The sequence below is a fragment of the Brassica oleracea genome, chromosome C2 (assembly GCF_000695525.1).
Source record: "Brassica oleracea var. oleracea cultivar TO1000 chromosome C2, BOL, whole genome shotgun sequence".
NCBI lineage: Eukaryota > Viridiplantae > Streptophyta > Magnoliopsida > Brassicales > Brassicaceae > Brassica > Brassica oleracea.
The window spans coordinates 50,431,503-50,447,326 of record NC_027749.1 but is presented as its reverse complement, the minus strand read 5'-3'; the positions used below and the strand labels follow the sequence as shown (position 1 = coordinate 50,447,326).

Genomic DNA, 15,824 nt, shown 5'->3' with positions numbered 1-15,824 from the left:
AAACCCTAAACCCTAAACCCTAAACTCTAAACCCTAAATTCTAAACCTAAACCCTAAACCCTAAATTCTAAGCCCTAAACTCTAAACCCTAAACCCTAAACCCCACCCTTTAACTATAAACCCTAAGTTTGTGACTTTTGATAAAACATTAAGTGCTATTTTTGTGACTTTTGACTTTGAATGCTAGTTTGGGAACAAAAACTTGATTTAGTGCTATTTTTGTCTTTTTCTCTTAAATTAAACAAAAAAAAAAGGTAAATAAATAAGAGAGAATTATGTTGAATTGGATCTCTACTTATTATATGAAAAAAAAAACAAAAAGGAAGGAAAATAAAAAAGAGCTGACAAAGAAGAGTAAACCAACTTCTCAGAAAAAAAAAAAAAAACATCATTGTGTAGAAGAAATTCAATTCACCTCTCAACCCTAAAGCCTCATCGTCTCTCTCTCTCCGTCGCTCCGTCGCTGTACGTGATCCGTATCTGTATCCATTTGACGGCTCAACCAGCGACGCTCCGGTGTAATTGTTCCCGGATTGAATTGCTCAATTCCGTTCAAAAATTAGGGTTTAATAGAGGAACCAATCGCCTATGGCTCCGGGGCGTAAAAGAGTAGCGAGCAAGGCCAAGGACAACGGGAAGTTGATTCTCGGTGATCTCGTCCTCGCCAGAGTCAAAGGCTTCCCCGCTTGGCCTGCTAAGGTTCGGTTTACCTCTTTCTTTCTTCCTTCGCCAATTTTTTTTTTAATTTAATTCGTTCCGGTTTAGTTCCGGTTTAATTTGATTATTGGTTTGGATTAGCTCTAGTGTTGTTCTCTTTCTTTTATTTTAATTTCAGTTAGTTACAGTCTACAGATTCTACTGTTTAATTATGTTGCCAGATTCTACAATTGTATTTATGAAGAACATGTGTTGATAAAGGTTTCATCTTTGATGAATAGTGAGCGTGAAAGTAATTTTGAATTCGTTTAGTCTCTCTTTGGTTTTTGAGTTTCAGGTTAGCAGGCCTGAAGAGTGGGATCGTGCTCCAGATCCTAAGAAGTACTTTGTTCAGTTCTTTGGTACGCAGGAAATGTAAGCAACGCAACTCTCTTGTTATACCTTCTCATCTAGATAGTTATATCAACTTCATGTTGCTAATTAGGCAGTAGGTCTCGGTTATACCAATGTGTTTGGAGTTGATTTTGTTATTTGCCTTGTTCATTGAGCAAGTTATGTTCCTTTAATGCAGAGCTTTTGTTGCACCGCCTGATATTCAACCCTTCACTAGTGAGTCAAAGAGCAAACTGTTGGCAAGATGTCAAGGTAAAACGGTCAAGTACTTTGCACAGGCTGTGACGGAAATATGCACAGAATTTGAAGAGTTGCAAAATCACAAGTCGAGTGTTTTGGGCAGTGAGGATCCGATGGATGCTGCGGAGCCTGGTTTGGTAAAGGATGAGGCAGTTGATGGAACAGATCACATCGTCACTGATTCTGATGGAACTGATAACTTAGATTCCGAGGTGGGACCTTACTTCCCCAAAGTAGAAACAGAGAAGCAGGGTTCGTCTCCATTTCGGGAATCCACAGCCACATCCTCGGGTAGCGAGTCGCTAGAGCAGGAAGGAGATTTTGATAAAGGAACTGACGGTGATGGTTGCACTAAAGAATTTGGTAATGGTGAAAAGGGTCTGCCCAACGGTAAGAGAATAAAGAAGGAAGCAGGTGGCTCTGATGGTCGAGATACTAGTGGTAAACCCGATTCCAAAAAGTCAAAAGATCTGTTGACAGAGAAATCGAGCTCCAAAGTGTCTGGTGTTAAGCAAGAAAATTCAATTGGCGTTAAGGATGGGGTTTCCGGCAAGAAAAGGAGGCTTGAAAGTGAATCAGGGAAGCCTGCATCAAGAGTAGATGAAAGCTCACGTGCGGCTAAAAAGCCGCGATGTGAAGGTAAAAATGACAAGGAAAAATGTGTAACTGATTCTACTGGTACTCTATCACATATTAAGCGTGAACTTGTTGTAGGACTAAGTGCTCGTGGAGGTGACTTACAATATGATAAAATAGTTGTAACTAAGCGCCGGAGACAAACAGTGGAGCATGATACCTCGCCTCCTCTTTCTGGGTCCCGTGTTAAATCCGGGAAAGCTCAGCTGGAACAGAGAGACCGTTCGTCTGTAAGTGATAAATCCGGGAAAGGTCATCTGGAACAGAAGGACCGTTCCTCTTCTGTTAGTAATGCCAAGGTTCCAGCTTCACAGTCGCTGAAAAAAAGGAGGGCTGTTTGTGTATATGACGAAGATGATGATGAAGATCCAAAAACCCCATTACATGGAAGTCAATCCGTTGTTCCCAAAGCAACGCCAGTATTGACTGATGGTCCTAAAAGTGCTAACGTGTGTCGTGATACTTCTACTAAAGCCAAAATATCTGCTAGATCTACAGAGAGTAGGGGAGTAAAGAAAGTACCCCTGCGTAAACATTGTGAGGATACTTCACGTGTATTATCAGATAATGTGGAGAATTCTACAAACAGTTTACCCGTGGTAAAAGTCATCAGTGAGTTGCCGGCAAAGGATGTCAAGCAAATTTTGCAATCTCCTATGAAGTCTCCTCAGCTGGTGTCACCTAACAAGCAGGTTGCAGGACAGCATAAAACTGCCAAACCACCTGTAAAAGTTTCGGATGCAAAGAAGCCTCATAGTGAGTCTGGTAAGGAATCAGTTGTGGGATCTGATAAAGTAAGCCCTTCCCAATCTCAGCCAGCAAATCAGAGACACAGACCAGCTTCAGTTGGAGATAAGCCAACGGTGGTTTCAAAAGCTGCGTTACGTCTGAGTGATGCTGTTGTTTCAAAAGACACTTCTGGGGACTTGTCTGCTGTTATGTATGTCACGTTCTATCCGTCATCTTTTTGTGGTTTTGTTGTTCTGTCGCTTATAGTTATTTCTTATAATGCAGGGTTGGTTACAATCGAGAAAATGGGAGTGCTCCATTCACCAGAGCGAGGACCCCAGATTCGGCTGCATCTATGAAGGATCTAATTGCAGCTGCACAGGCCAAAAGAAAAGTAGCACATTCACAAAATTCAGTTTTTGGGAATTTGAATTCTAGTTTATTAAACATCAGTGATACACAGATGAGGAGTCATAGCCCACTTATGGTTCAGAATGCTTCAGCTTCTGCGGCCATAATGCCTGTCGCTGTTCAAGGACATCAACAAGACTCTTTTCCGTCAAATCATGAGCATCAGTCCTCATCAAGAAATCAAAATGAGACTGATGATAATGAAGAGAGAAGACTTAGTTCAGGGCATGAGTCAGTTGGAGGTTCACTTAGTGGTGGCACTGATGCTGCTGTTTCTCGGGATGCTTTTGAGGGCATGATAGAGACCTTATCAAGAACTAAAGAAAGTATTGGACGTGCTACGCGCCTAGCAATTGATTGTGCCAAGTACGGGATTGCTAGCGAGGTATGATGGTCGGTTGTTTTTATTTTTGTTCTGTCTTAAGGCTGTCAACAAAATTAGTGTTAGGCTGCACAGTGAAAGTCACTTTTAAGTTGCGTTTTCTAAGCTTAACTTATTGGATGTTTAGCTTGCTACGTAAACGGCTTTAGCTGAGAAATTTGTTTGTGTTTATACCTAGGTAGTGGAACTTCTCATACGAAAGTTGGAAAATGAGCCTCACTTACATCGTAAAGTGGATCTGTTCTTTCTTGTTGACTCTATCACCCAGTGTTCGCACAACCAAAAAGGTAATTACTAACTGTTCTCAATTTTTCATTTCCCTGAATTGCTAATAGTATTTGGATTTTGTTGTTTATTGTTTTTGACTGCATTTCAAGGAGTACACTAGTATAGTTTGCTATCAGAATATATTTTTTCCTATAGATAATTAATGATGCTTGCGAATTATTTTGTAGGTATTGCTGGTGCTTCATACGTTCCGACAGTGCAAGCTGCTTTGCCACGTCTTTTAGGTGCTGCTGCCCCTTCAAGGACCGATGCTCGTGATAACCGTCGTAAATGTCTCAAGGTACTTTTACTATTTGCTCGTTTTGAGGTTATCTTTGCCATTTTCGTTGGCTGGAGTCATTGACGTCCTCGCCTTTTTGTAGGTTTTGAGGTTGTGGCTTGATAGGGAAATTTTCCCTGAATCTGTTCTGCGGCGCTATATTGATGATATTGGAAATTCTAGTGATGATGCAGCTGCTGGGTTGTCCATGCAACGTCCTTCCAGATCTGAGCGTGCTGTAGATGATCCTATCAGAGAAATGGAAGGGATGCTTGTTGATGAGTATGGCAGGTATGCTAAACGCTTGTCTTGCTTAGTAGTTTACTCTATGGACTTTATATATGCTGATTACAAAAGAAAAGGCAAAGTCAGTTTATTTGTTAATGAGTTTGGTATCAGTCTTTCGAGTGTTAATAAACTTATTTGCCATTTTTTTTGTCTGCAGCAATGCAACTATTCAGCTGCCAGGGTTTTTCTCTTCTCGTACCTTTGAAGATGATGAAGAAGATGACGATCTTCCAAATCTTCCAATACCACAAGATGCGAAAAACACATCATCTGGTGAACCTTTCAATGCTTTAGAAGACTTGGAAGCACGTGATACTATTAGTGATAGACCCCATAGAGTTTTGGAGAATGTAGATCGTGAACTTAAAATGGAAGATGTATCTGGTCAGCCGAAAGATGTAGCACCTTCCGCTTTCTGTGAGAATGAGACAAAGGTTCAGTCACTGGATGCTAGGGAACCACTTGCAGAAAATCCAACTGGGGCGCCTCCTCTTCCAGAGGATTCTCCTCCCCCGCCTCACGAATCACCTCCATCTCCCCCTCCTCTACCTCCTTCTCCACCACCTCCATCCCCACCTCCTCCGCCTTCATCTCCGCCCCCATTGCTGCCACCACCACCTCCTACAACACAATTCCCACCTCCTCCTCCATCTCCATCTCAGCCGCCACCCCCACCGCCACCGCCCCTTTCACCTCCACCTTCACCGCCACCTCCACCTCCACCTTCACCGCCACCTCCACCTTCACCGCCACCTCCACCTCCACTGCCTGCACAATCTATAGCTTTACCACCATCGTTAACAATTCAACAGTCCATTGCTAGCCATCAACAGTTACACCTTCAACTAGGCTTTCCTCCAGCATATCCATTATCGCATCAAACATACTCAGGATCTATGCAGCAAGACCAATGTACCATTTTCACTGTAAGTTCGTTGATTTATTCTGTTTGATGTTACACAAATTCATAATGTACATTTTCCTCTTTTATCATTTATGTTAAAACTCCTGGGCACCATATGCAGAGTGATCAAATTGTCCAAGGGCCTGGAAGTTCTTCACGTGGAAGTCATGTTGAGGGGCCTGGAAAAACTGATTTTTTCGTGCAGCAGTCATCTAATTTTTCTCCAGCAGGAGTGTACAGCTCCAGGGAGCCTTCAGCATTTACTTCCTCCAGACAACTAGAATTTGGGAACAGCGATGCACAGAACCAACGGTTTCAACCGAACACCTCTCTGTCCCAAAGACCTATGCTTAGGAATCTGCCTTCAGCACCGTCCAGTCATTTTCCGTATCCAAGCCATGTTCAGTCACAATCCCAGCGTTGCTACACTCATCCTTATTCTTTCCCACCGCAACGAGATGATGGACGGCGATTTAGAAATGAGGAGCCATGGCGGATGTCTTCAAGTGGGCGTAGTGCAGGAAACCAGAGTGGTGCCTGGATACCTGGAAGAAATTCACATCCAGGCCTTCCTAGAGTCACAGACAGTATGTAGATACTTGATACCTTATATACTCTCTTAGATGTTGAATCTTATTAATTTACATGATTGCTTGTGAGCATTGGGATACATCTGTTAATCATGATTTTCCAGCTTGTATGTTTGTGTCATGGCTATCCTTGTGATTGATTGTCTTATTTGCAATTTCACCAGATTTTTTTCGGCCACCTTCAGCGCCAATGAGCTATCAGCCTTCTTCTGCCAGTAACTTACAAGCCGTCCCTACAATTCAAGGTAAGACTATCTCAGCCCATTTAAGGTCATGCAAACGTTAGCATCTGATTGCAGAATCTCAAAGACATTGTCAAAAAACTTATGCTTGCCTTATTATTTTAATTGCCCATTTAAGGTCATGCTTCTTCCCAGATGCTACCATCTCGGCCAGACATGCCTACGGCAAATTGCTGGAGGCCAGCTTGAGGTTAGAGGTAGAATTTCGTTGGTCTGCTCCTGTCAATATCAATGGAAAAAAGAGCTGCTAGTGCCTCATTAACAAGATTAATCCTCTAGGTTTGAGTTTCTAAATTCTAAAATTAAGTTAGTGCTGTCATCAAACAGTTAACAGTTATACAACTTTCTCTTCTGTGAAGGACTTTTTTCACTTCAAAAGGCATCAAAACAACTTTTGTCAGGATTCTGTAAATTATATATTTTTTCCTGACAATTGTATCTGGGGGATCAATTTTCTCACAGATTAGTTTTTTTTTTTATAATTGGTTAGAACTTCTGTTTCTCAGTCCTGTAATTATGCCAGTCACAATGTGCACAAAGCTTTTAATGGTTAAATGAGTTTCAACTTCATAGTCAAATAGTGTTTTTATGATTCATTTTCTAAGCTCTGTAGTTGGTCTTTCATAATTAATCTTTGCTGACTGTTAAGAGTGTATTTGCAAGAATTTCCAGTGTAAGCCTGAGTTTACTTCTTTGTTAGTTCACATACTAGAGACCTATTGCTTAGTGTGTATCTTGTTGTTTGAATGAGAACAGTCCATGTATGTTGCAGCTCCTATTGTAGACGTCCCTATAACTACTCTCTCCACCACGGAGGAGTTCCTTCGAACTTTCTTATTCTTTCTAGTAGATTTTGTTCACATGTTTTTTCTCTTCTGGGGCTAGGCTTGAGACAGCCAGCTAATCTTATTTCAGTGTGTTTAAAATAACAGCCTTCGTAACTAGTTTTTCTTCGCATGTGTTTGAATCTGCCTGATGCACCTGTCGTGTTTAATTGCCTCTTTATGTTGTCATGCCCATGGGGGTTACACGTGCGCTTTGCTCAATAGCTTTATAATCTTTGGTTTTGAGAAAGCTTTTCTCTTGCATATATTTTCAAAATGGTGTAGCGTTTTTCAACCATGTGTTATTTGACAAATGTCTCTTGGTTTGTGGCGTTGATCCCTATTTTCCAGAGATTTATAATTGGCAGATTGGCCTATCACTACTTCTAGTCAAGATAAACATTTGGCCATTTCTCCAGTAATCCATTACATGTTTCCTTTTAAAAAGTAGTCTTTTTCACGCCTTATATGTTTGTGGCGGCACCCCTTTGCATCTGTGCATGTGTCTCCAGTGACGGTCTAAAATTTATGATTCAGTGCTATTTTGTTTAAAGTTTACGGTCTCTCTCTACCCTTCCTCAATTAATTTGTCAAACTACTGCTTGCTTGTTCTGTTAAGTACATTCTTGTTGGGGAACTTACTTTAATCAAGTACTTGATTGAGAACCAGGGAGTTAATCTCGTCACATGTTTCACGATGAACGGGAAGAATAGTGCTCCAGAACATAACACTCTGTGGTTTGCTAACTAATTCTTGACAGAGTCGGCTATTTTGAGGTGGAATTACTATTTGGCATATGCAGTTGGTCGAGTTCACTTATTTTTGTCATATCAAGCTGTGATGTACGGTTAGCTTCCTGGTATATGCTTTCAAGTGGCATTAATTGCCCTGGGGGGATGGTTTTCTATATACTTGTGTCTGTGCTGACTTCAGTTGCGAGAACATATCTTCTTTGAAGGTTTTGAGCGACTTGTGTCTTACAACAAACAGGGTTTTGATACAAAGTTAAGTCACCTGGACCGATGGCAATCATCGTACTGGGGAAATATGTGCGCATTGTACAAGGCGGTCTTGATTGGCTAATGCAGAAGCTTGATGTAAGTAACTTCTCTTGTTCTAGTACTCTCTGTCTTCTTCATAGTGTTATATAATGAACACGGATTAGGGAGTTTTGTGTTACTGTAAACATACATAAACAATGTGAATCTGTAACATAGGTGAATGAATTGTCTTCTTGGAAATAGCTACAAGAAAGCCCTGGTTTATTGTGGTGGTGGTTTTTTCAGGTGTTGAGATTCTGAGATTTGGTTCATGAGCTGAGAGGTGCAGGTCTTGGGGGAGGATCTAACTAGGCTTTAGAGGATTCTCGCCTCTCTTTATCAATCGAGTTTCTCAAGTTGGGAGGTTAGCTTTTTCGCCACTGATGATCATTACCTCAGGACTAACTTCATTGTTGAGATTTTTTTTTGGCAGAAAGTAAATTAAAGCTAGATCACTGGAACTAAAATGTTGGTATATTAAGCTAGGAAAGGTTGTTTTACCAGACTAATCAATAGCTTTGTAATTAACAGTCTTATAATTTATCAACTGATCTTGTAAACCAAAAGATTAGTCCTTCATCTATCACATAGGAATTTTGCACATTTAGTAAAGCTAATAGAAAAGGTTTTACTTTAAAAAAATGTTAACCATACTCTGTTTCATAATATAAATTGTTTTAGTTAAGAACACAAAGATTAAGAAAATTGTTAATTTTAAAAATGTATCATTAAATATATATATATTAGATATAATTGAACTAATATTAAAATAGATTTGTATAATCTGATTAGTCACATTATATTTAATAAATGAAAAATTGGTTAGAAATGTTAAAAACTTATATATTGAAATTAAAAAAAAAACACACACACACATCTTTTTGAAACACTAAAACTATGAAACAGAAGGAGTAAATAGACAACTGTAAATGACAGTGGATATTGAAATGTGCGTGCACGAATGATGAATGAAGTGAATAATATCAGTCGTTAAGACATGTACAAAATTAATGAATAAACAGAGATTAACTAAAGGGAAAGCAATCAATAATAAAGTCGTGGTCACATCAAAACGCGGCGTTGCCGCCGTACCAGAAATCCATCCAAAACGATTTTTTTCTTATAAGCCGCAGAGTTCAAATCCGAATCATCTTTGCCTTCGGCTTTACCGCCACCAATGCGTTTGCGTTTGAGACGAGGGAGAAAGTAACACCAAGTACATGTACAAAGAACCGCACACAAACGTCCCCACATCAACATGATCATTAGCGTTAGCACTATGATTGATATCCCAATCACCGGGTCAACCCGCGAAGACTTCTCCCGTTTTGACCCGGACCCGACGGTTTTATTCGGTTCAAGTTTCCCGACACGAACTGTAGTAGTTGATGCCTGTTCGTAACACATGTCGTATCCTGATAAAGTCAACGGTTCCGGGTTTATGTCTCTTTGCTCGCTCATTTTTTTCTGTGGAATGTGAAAAAGAAATGATGACGTGTCAACTTTTCATGGACATAACGTCAGGACGTGAACAATGTTTTCACCATGCATAAATACTAACGAATGAAGCGACGTCGTAATGCTTATATACCTCTTTGGTTTTCTGTTCAACGGCAGCCACATTCTTCTGATTAGTAACTTGACGTATCACCCGCAACAGATTTTGCTTATCATCTTCAATAGTCCAATTTTGTTTCTCCGGCATCGTTTTGATCTGGCAGTTTTTCAGACGACATTTTGTCGCTCGTGAAAACCAACGTCTCCTATCTTGACCGGCGTCGTCGTCTAGAGTTGGTTTGTGTGAATGTATTTTCCGGGAAATACCGAAACAACGAAGAAAATAAGAAGACGAAGAGAATGTCTTCTCTCTGGCTTTCCTCTCCGGTTTGCCCATTGAAGTCGAATCCAAGGAACGAGAAGTGAAATATTATGTAAGGGTTGATGATGATTCTGAACAGTTGGGATTTATCTGATTTGATTTGTTTTAGTTATTTATTATTATAACAGTTTGTGTTCGCACGCTTTCGATAATGCGATGTGTATATATTTACTTAACATGTTTCCAAGTATCCAGATCGTGCTTATAGGAATTGATTAGACTATGTGTATCTTGTTGTGACCATACGTGAGTCGTATAACTTATTTTGCTTCACAAAAACATAGAAGTTCTATAATTCGAATGTAAAATTAGTGTTTTGTTACTAGTCTACCAATTTATGAATAATGGTTTGTAATATTCATTTCCAATCAATTTTAATAATTATAACTTATATATCCTGGTAAATTTCAGATGATATATCCCAACTTATCAAAACATATAATAAAACTAATTACAACTGAAATTAAGAAATTGAAAATAAATCCTACAGTTTGACGAAGTTTTAGATTGCGTTCGATCTGATAGCTTTACAGATTAGTTGTGGTCGTAACACGTTTCTACATTGCCAGAGTTTCTCATGCTGTCTTCTTTTCTTTCTTTTATTATTACTCCATGTTTCATATTGAGTTTTCTTTGATAAATTTCCAGACAGCTTAGCATTGATTCAACCAAATTTACATAAACTCAGGGTTTCGGTATAACATTTAAGTCTCTCTCTATCTTGGACTCTAAACCCATGCAGATTTATTCCAGGATGAGAAACTTAGATTGTAACTTTCTGCCACGACACTTATTTTTAAACAAAAATTTTACTTCACAACGATAACTAAATTGAAACAGAGGATCTATTAATAATTTATCTTGTTAAAAGCAAAATTTAACATGGTTTAAGAGTTTGATTTACGTTGTCCAACCCAATTCATAATGACTTGATCCATAAACTGGTCCGTCGATCTATGCTAATTATTCTGAAATTAGTAACCAAAAACATCATTTTAAGACGGACAAAGCCTGATCTCATTGTAATATATTGTTCGAAGAAGTTAAAGTTCGAGTCAATTTGCATTCTATAACATGCTGTTTACATGCATCATCTTTTATGAGTTTTCTTTGATTCATGCACTTTTTATTATATGTCGTGAAATAACATTTTTGTAGCTATCGTGACTATTTGGTTCTTCTGAATTTGGTTCTTCTGAATTTGGTATAGCCGTTGATAAAGATTCATGTAAAATTTGTTGAGTCATTTGGATACATGTTTTGACTTTGTATGAACGTTCACTGATATGTGCTGGCTAGGTCTACCAATATGTAAAAGCTATACTCATCCATAACTTTATTTTTCAGAATAAAGTTAGAATAGTTTTCACGAAAAACTGTTTAGTTTCTTTACGATTTTGTTTTGAAAAGAACAGTTTGTTAATTAAAAAAAATGATTAGAATATGTACTATACCTAATAAAATATCTTGTACTTATAAGAATATATAAAAAATCTAACATAAAGTTATTATGATATTACAAGCCCCACCAACTAGTATTCCTAACATTCGAACAATAAAATGGCCTACATATAACCAACCATAACAACCTTCTTCCTAATTTCCACAAACGCTAAAACACCATTTGGATAGACTATATACATCATCGTATGACCAGTTAAAAAAAAAGAAGCATTATTTAAAAACTCAAATGATCCAAAAATAAGTAAACAATCTTCTTATGATCCCCATCTTAACTAATTAACAAATCTCAAACATTAAACACTACTACCATCATCAATAGTCTTGGCATAGTATTGATCTATCTCTGAGACACTCCTGTTGATCAAATTCACCAACAATCCATGTTTCATGTACATTGTAAGAGCTAGCTTTGGCTCCACTTTGTGACCCTCTACAGCCTTGACCTTGTGCCTGTAAACTATTGCAGCCGCGACATATTTCATCTGATAATAGGCAAAATCTTTGCCTAGACAAAGCCGTGGACCGCCATTAAAGGCCGTGAATTTATATGCGGATTCACTCATAAAACGTCCATCTCTTAGCCACCTCTCTGGCCTAAACTCACGACAATCTTTTCCCCAAATAGCTTCCATACGACCCATTGCGTAAATAGCGTATATAACCTTTTCTCCTTTCTTCAATATTGTTCCATCAGGAAAAACATCATCTTCTTGGACCTGAATAATATTAACAAACAAATAAATTTAGTAACTCTGTAGTAACCTCACGCGCGAGGTGATAGGTTTAACATCATAGAAATTTAATATGAATGAGTTGGCGGTTACGCTTCATGGGGAAACAGCAGAACATACCATTCTTGTGTGTAACCAAGAATGTCATACAGGTAGTCATTTACTTTTCTTTGAAAAATGTTTTTAAGATACCTGCATATTAATTAGGTGTCTTCCCAAGAATTTTCATAATAACTCTATCTGTTTACTGATTAGGTAACCAATAAGAAAACAAACTGAATAGCAAATTAAGTTTTTCTGGTTATCAAATGGCTTTATTAGTTTAGACGACCAAATATTATGAAGGGTTAAATTTTTAAAAGGAAGATTAATTAAACATGCAGTTAGCTCTTTAACTAATTCTATACTCTCTGTGTTCCACAAATATTGTTTTATAGTTTGAAATTTGTTTCATTTTAAGTATCATTTACATTTCGATTTTTACATTTTCAATGCATATACTTATTTACTAATTTTCAGATTTTACAATTAGCCTTTTAACTGATTAATTAATAAAATAAAAAAAATTAATGACTTTTATAATATATGTGAAAAAATTAAACGACATTGTGTGAAACAAAATGAGTATAAGAGCATCTCCAAAAAGAAACTTTATTTTGAAGTTTCCAAAACTCTATATTTGAAGTTTAAAAGTATTATTTTCTAAAAGCAAATCTTCAAACTCAACTTCAAAATTATTTATATTTTATAATATGGTCCTTATATTTGTGATAACTAATTTGAATTCATAAAACTTTTATAAATAATTAGCACATATATAAACATATCACAACAATATTAATTAATGAAATATTTTATTAAAATATAAAAATTTAAATAAAAATAACTTGATTAATATTAAACTTCAAACGAAATACCATATTATTCCATAAATGACTTTTTGTAGGGAAAAAAATTTAATGACTTTTATAATATTAGTGTTTTTCAAAGTAAAAATGGCTCTCCCCTTTTTTATTTTGGTGAAATCCGGTGATATTGATACTTGTAAATATATTAGATCAGAACAAGAAAGTAAAAGAGTAATATAAAATATTGCTAAAATACTGATTTCTTTTCGATGATATTAATACTCATGAATATATTCGATATGAACAAAAAAAATTGTACGAAAAAGACATCAAAAACAACAACAACAACAACAACCATCTACATGTGGACAATATTTGAAAATTTTGAAGGTTCCGGATCAAACTTACTTGACTACTAGTGTTGTTGTAATATTTAAATTTGTGTAATAGTTATGTCTTCATGTAGTTTTTTAAAATATTCTTTGTTAAGTTTCTTTTGTATATTATTGTTTTCCTAGTTAAAATATTTTAAATCTTGTTTTAAAATTTTATTTAATTTTATGTGTAAAATTTAAATTCTGTAAACAAAAATTAAAATATTCAAGAGATATAATTTTTTTAGGGCTTAAAACAATAAACAAAAAAATATTTATGGATCATAAAGGTGATGTGTGATTTGTGGGGACCAAAATGCAAATAAAAATATGAACCTTCAAATTTGAAGTTTTGAGTAGTGAAACTTCAAATATAGAGTTTTATTACTCAAAACTTCAAATTTAAAATTCTTTTTTGGAGAGCAAAAAACTTCATATTCGAAGTTATAGAGTGTCTTTTGGAGAAGCTCTAACTATGTAATTTAAATCAAATTGGATTTCTTGGTAAGCAATTAACAGAAATTAGGAAGTAAAACATAGCAGATTTAGTTAAAAGTTGGTACCTCTTTGTGATCAACAGGAACTGAAGGGTACAATCTGAGAGCTTCAGACAAAGCAGCTTGTAGATAATTCATCTTCTTGATCTCTTCTGGTCCGAACACAGGCTCATAATCTACCTTCGCTCCCTTACCATTATCATCTCTCTGCCTCAAAATCTTACACATCTCCACCATAATCTTCTCTTCCACCTCTGGATTCATCTCTAGTAACCAGAAGAACCAGCTCAAAGCAACAGAAGAAGTATCTCTCCCAGCAAGTATGAAGTTCACACAGATATCACGAAGAAACTTGTCTGAAAAGCTACCTCCCTTCTCATCTCTCAGACCCATAAACACCGTCAAGAGATCAGATCTCTTTGTGGATTCGCCTTCAAGAGACAGTTCTTTCTTCCTCGTCCTGATAACTTCCTCCGCAAAGTCATCAACACCTTTTATAGACTCCTTAAGCATCTTCTCTGTTCCTAGGTTAAGACACTTCATCAACTTCCACACGCAAGTAGGCATGACGAATCTACAAACCGCAGCTTCTGTCGCGTCCTCAAAGGCTTTAGCAAAGGGTATAACAGGTTGGTCTGGACCTAGACAGCCTGGATCGACTCCAAAAGCTATCATGCACACGTTATCAAACGTTAGCCTCAACAACACGTCTTGCAGATCAATAGGAGAAGAGGTTTTAACCGAAGCTTCAAGAACTGGTAAGAGCCTCTTGTGCACAAGCTCATACAACGAGTGAGTTGTTAGCTGTCTGAACTTAGCTGAATGAAACTCGATGCTTGCGGTCTTCCTCTGCCTCTGCCAAGTCTCGTCATCGGCGTTGAATATGCCGTCTCCTAGGAGGTCTCTAAGGTTGTCTCGGAAGTAAGGGCCTTTAGGGAAGGCAGAGAAACGGTTCTTGAGGAGATGCTCAACGTTTCTTGGGTCGCAAGTAATGGTACTGTTGAGGCTGCTGAACCAAGGGCCTCTGAAATGGAAAGTTCCATTTTGACGAGAGAGAATATCGGTTAGCCACTCGTAGATGTTTCCTCTGAGGCCGAAAGCTAGAGAAGGAAGCATGCCTAGAAAGGGCCATACAGGAAGACCGTAGTGTTTCTTCTGACGCAAGGAATGTATGGCGATAAAGGCGAAAAGGGCAAGAAGAAGCTCAAGAACTTGAACGTTTCTGAGGAGAAATAGCTTACGTGAAACAAGAGGGTCGTGGGAGGAGAAAGGGTCACTGAAGGTGAGATAGTAAGAGGAATTGGTACTCATTGTGAAAAAGATGATGAAGAGTGGAGAGAGAGGAATGAAGAGAGGTTAATAAACAATTGAGGTGGTGAGTTTAGCTAGTGGGGTGAAGAATATTGCATGAGTTTCTTGTGGTTCTCTCAGGAGAAAATAGGGTTTGATTTGGTGAGCAGAAAGATGTTGTGTCTTTATATTCCTGCGGCTCTTGATTCTCGTGTGTGTATTACTTTTCTTGCACTTTAAGTAGGGTCTTCTGAGGTCATTCGCTATGTTCTTGGGAATATCAATAGGTCGAATCTTTTTGGGAGGTTTAAATAGAGGAATAGGGTTTTAGATTGTTTTTTTTTATTCCTTTGCCCAAAAAAAAAGATATGTGTGTTTTGACCAAAACTGTGAACTGGTTTTGGGAAAATGATTCAGATGAGAAGTGGTTGATAACGGGTAACCTAAGTTAATCCTCTATCATATTTAGCTCATTGCTTCGTCCACGTTTGTTTCTTTTTGTACTATCTCCATCTGTTCCCGAAAGTAACACTTTCACGTTTATTAAGAATTCATGTTTATAATTTAATTTTTATTTTACTTTATTATACAATTTCCAATAACTTTTCACCAATGAAATTTAATTAATTTAAATATTTTCATTTAATGAGTGGTGACCAGAGAACAGCGAGAAATAATGTATTCTCTAATGTTCCTAAAAAAATCATCATTCACAAAGAATAATAATTATCTCTCATTCCCTTTCATTTCTTTTTTTGTAGAGAATTAAAGAACAAAATTATTTCTTGTTAAATTTGATAAGGAACAACACATTCCTTTTCATTCCTCCTATTTTATTTCCGTACATTCATTTTTTA

At 37.3% G+C, this 15,824-nt stretch overlaps 3 protein-coding genes across 11 annotated transcripts; 1 reads left to right on the top strand and 2 right to left on the bottom strand.

Moving 5' to 3' along the window:
• The first annotated feature begins 340 nt into the window (after nucleotides 1–340).
• LOC106324634 (ENHANCER OF AG-4 protein 2-like) lies at nucleotides 341–8,469 on the top strand. Of its 9 annotated transcripts, none has more exons than XR_001266719.1 (13): nucleotides 341–699; nucleotides 995–1,071; nucleotides 1,229–2,866; nucleotides 2,941–3,451; nucleotides 3,627–3,735; nucleotides 3,904–4,016; nucleotides 4,099–4,286; nucleotides 4,441–5,209; nucleotides 5,309–5,778; nucleotides 5,942–6,022; nucleotides 6,138–6,216; nucleotides 7,835–7,941; nucleotides 8,131–8,469. XR_001266719.1 is itself a non-coding variant. In XM_013762582.1 (12 exons), exons 1-12 carry the CDS (start codon nucleotides 589–591, stop codon nucleotides 6,206–6,208), a joined length of 4,059 nt encoding a protein of 1,352 aa, XP_013618036.1. In that variant the 5' UTR covers nucleotides 343–588; the 3' UTR covers nucleotides 6,209–6,597. The 9 variants fall into 9 exon arrangements, 4 of the variants coding, with proteins under 4 accessions (XP_013618037.1, XP_013618035.1, XP_013618036.1 ...); XR_001266715.1 differs by having other exon boundaries at nucleotides 342–699; nucleotides 5,309–5,774; nucleotides 6,138–6,298; nucleotides 7,605–7,941; XR_001266717.1 differs by having other exon boundaries at nucleotides 342–699; nucleotides 5,309–5,774; nucleotides 8,131–8,468.
• Nucleotides 8,470–8,814: 345 nt separating this feature from the next.
• On the bottom strand, nucleotides 8,815–9,797 carry LOC106324645 (uncharacterized protein At5g23160). The gene is made up of 2 exons (XM_013762596.1): nucleotides 9,476–9,797; nucleotides 8,815–9,351 (listed from the first exon to the last, which is right to left on the bottom strand). Exons 1-2 carry the CDS (start codon nucleotides 9,776–9,778, stop codon nucleotides 8,947–8,949), a joined length of 708 nt encoding a protein of 235 aa, XP_013618050.1. The 5' UTR covers nucleotides 9,779–9,797; the 3' UTR covers nucleotides 8,815–8,946.
• Nucleotides 9,798–11,299: 1,502 nt separating this feature from the next.
• Nucleotides 11,300–15,232, bottom strand: LOC106324636 (cytochrome P450 86B1-like). Its single transcript, XM_013762585.1, has 2 exons — nucleotides 13,744–15,232; nucleotides 11,300–11,943 (listed from the first exon to the last, which is right to left on the bottom strand). The coding sequence occupies exons 1-2, from the start codon at nucleotides 14,986–14,988 to the stop codon at nucleotides 11,521–11,523; spliced, it is 1,668 nt and encodes a 555-aa protein (XP_013618039.1). The 5' UTR covers nucleotides 14,989–15,232; the 3' UTR covers nucleotides 11,300–11,520.
• Nucleotides 15,233–15,824: the final 592 nt, after the last annotated feature.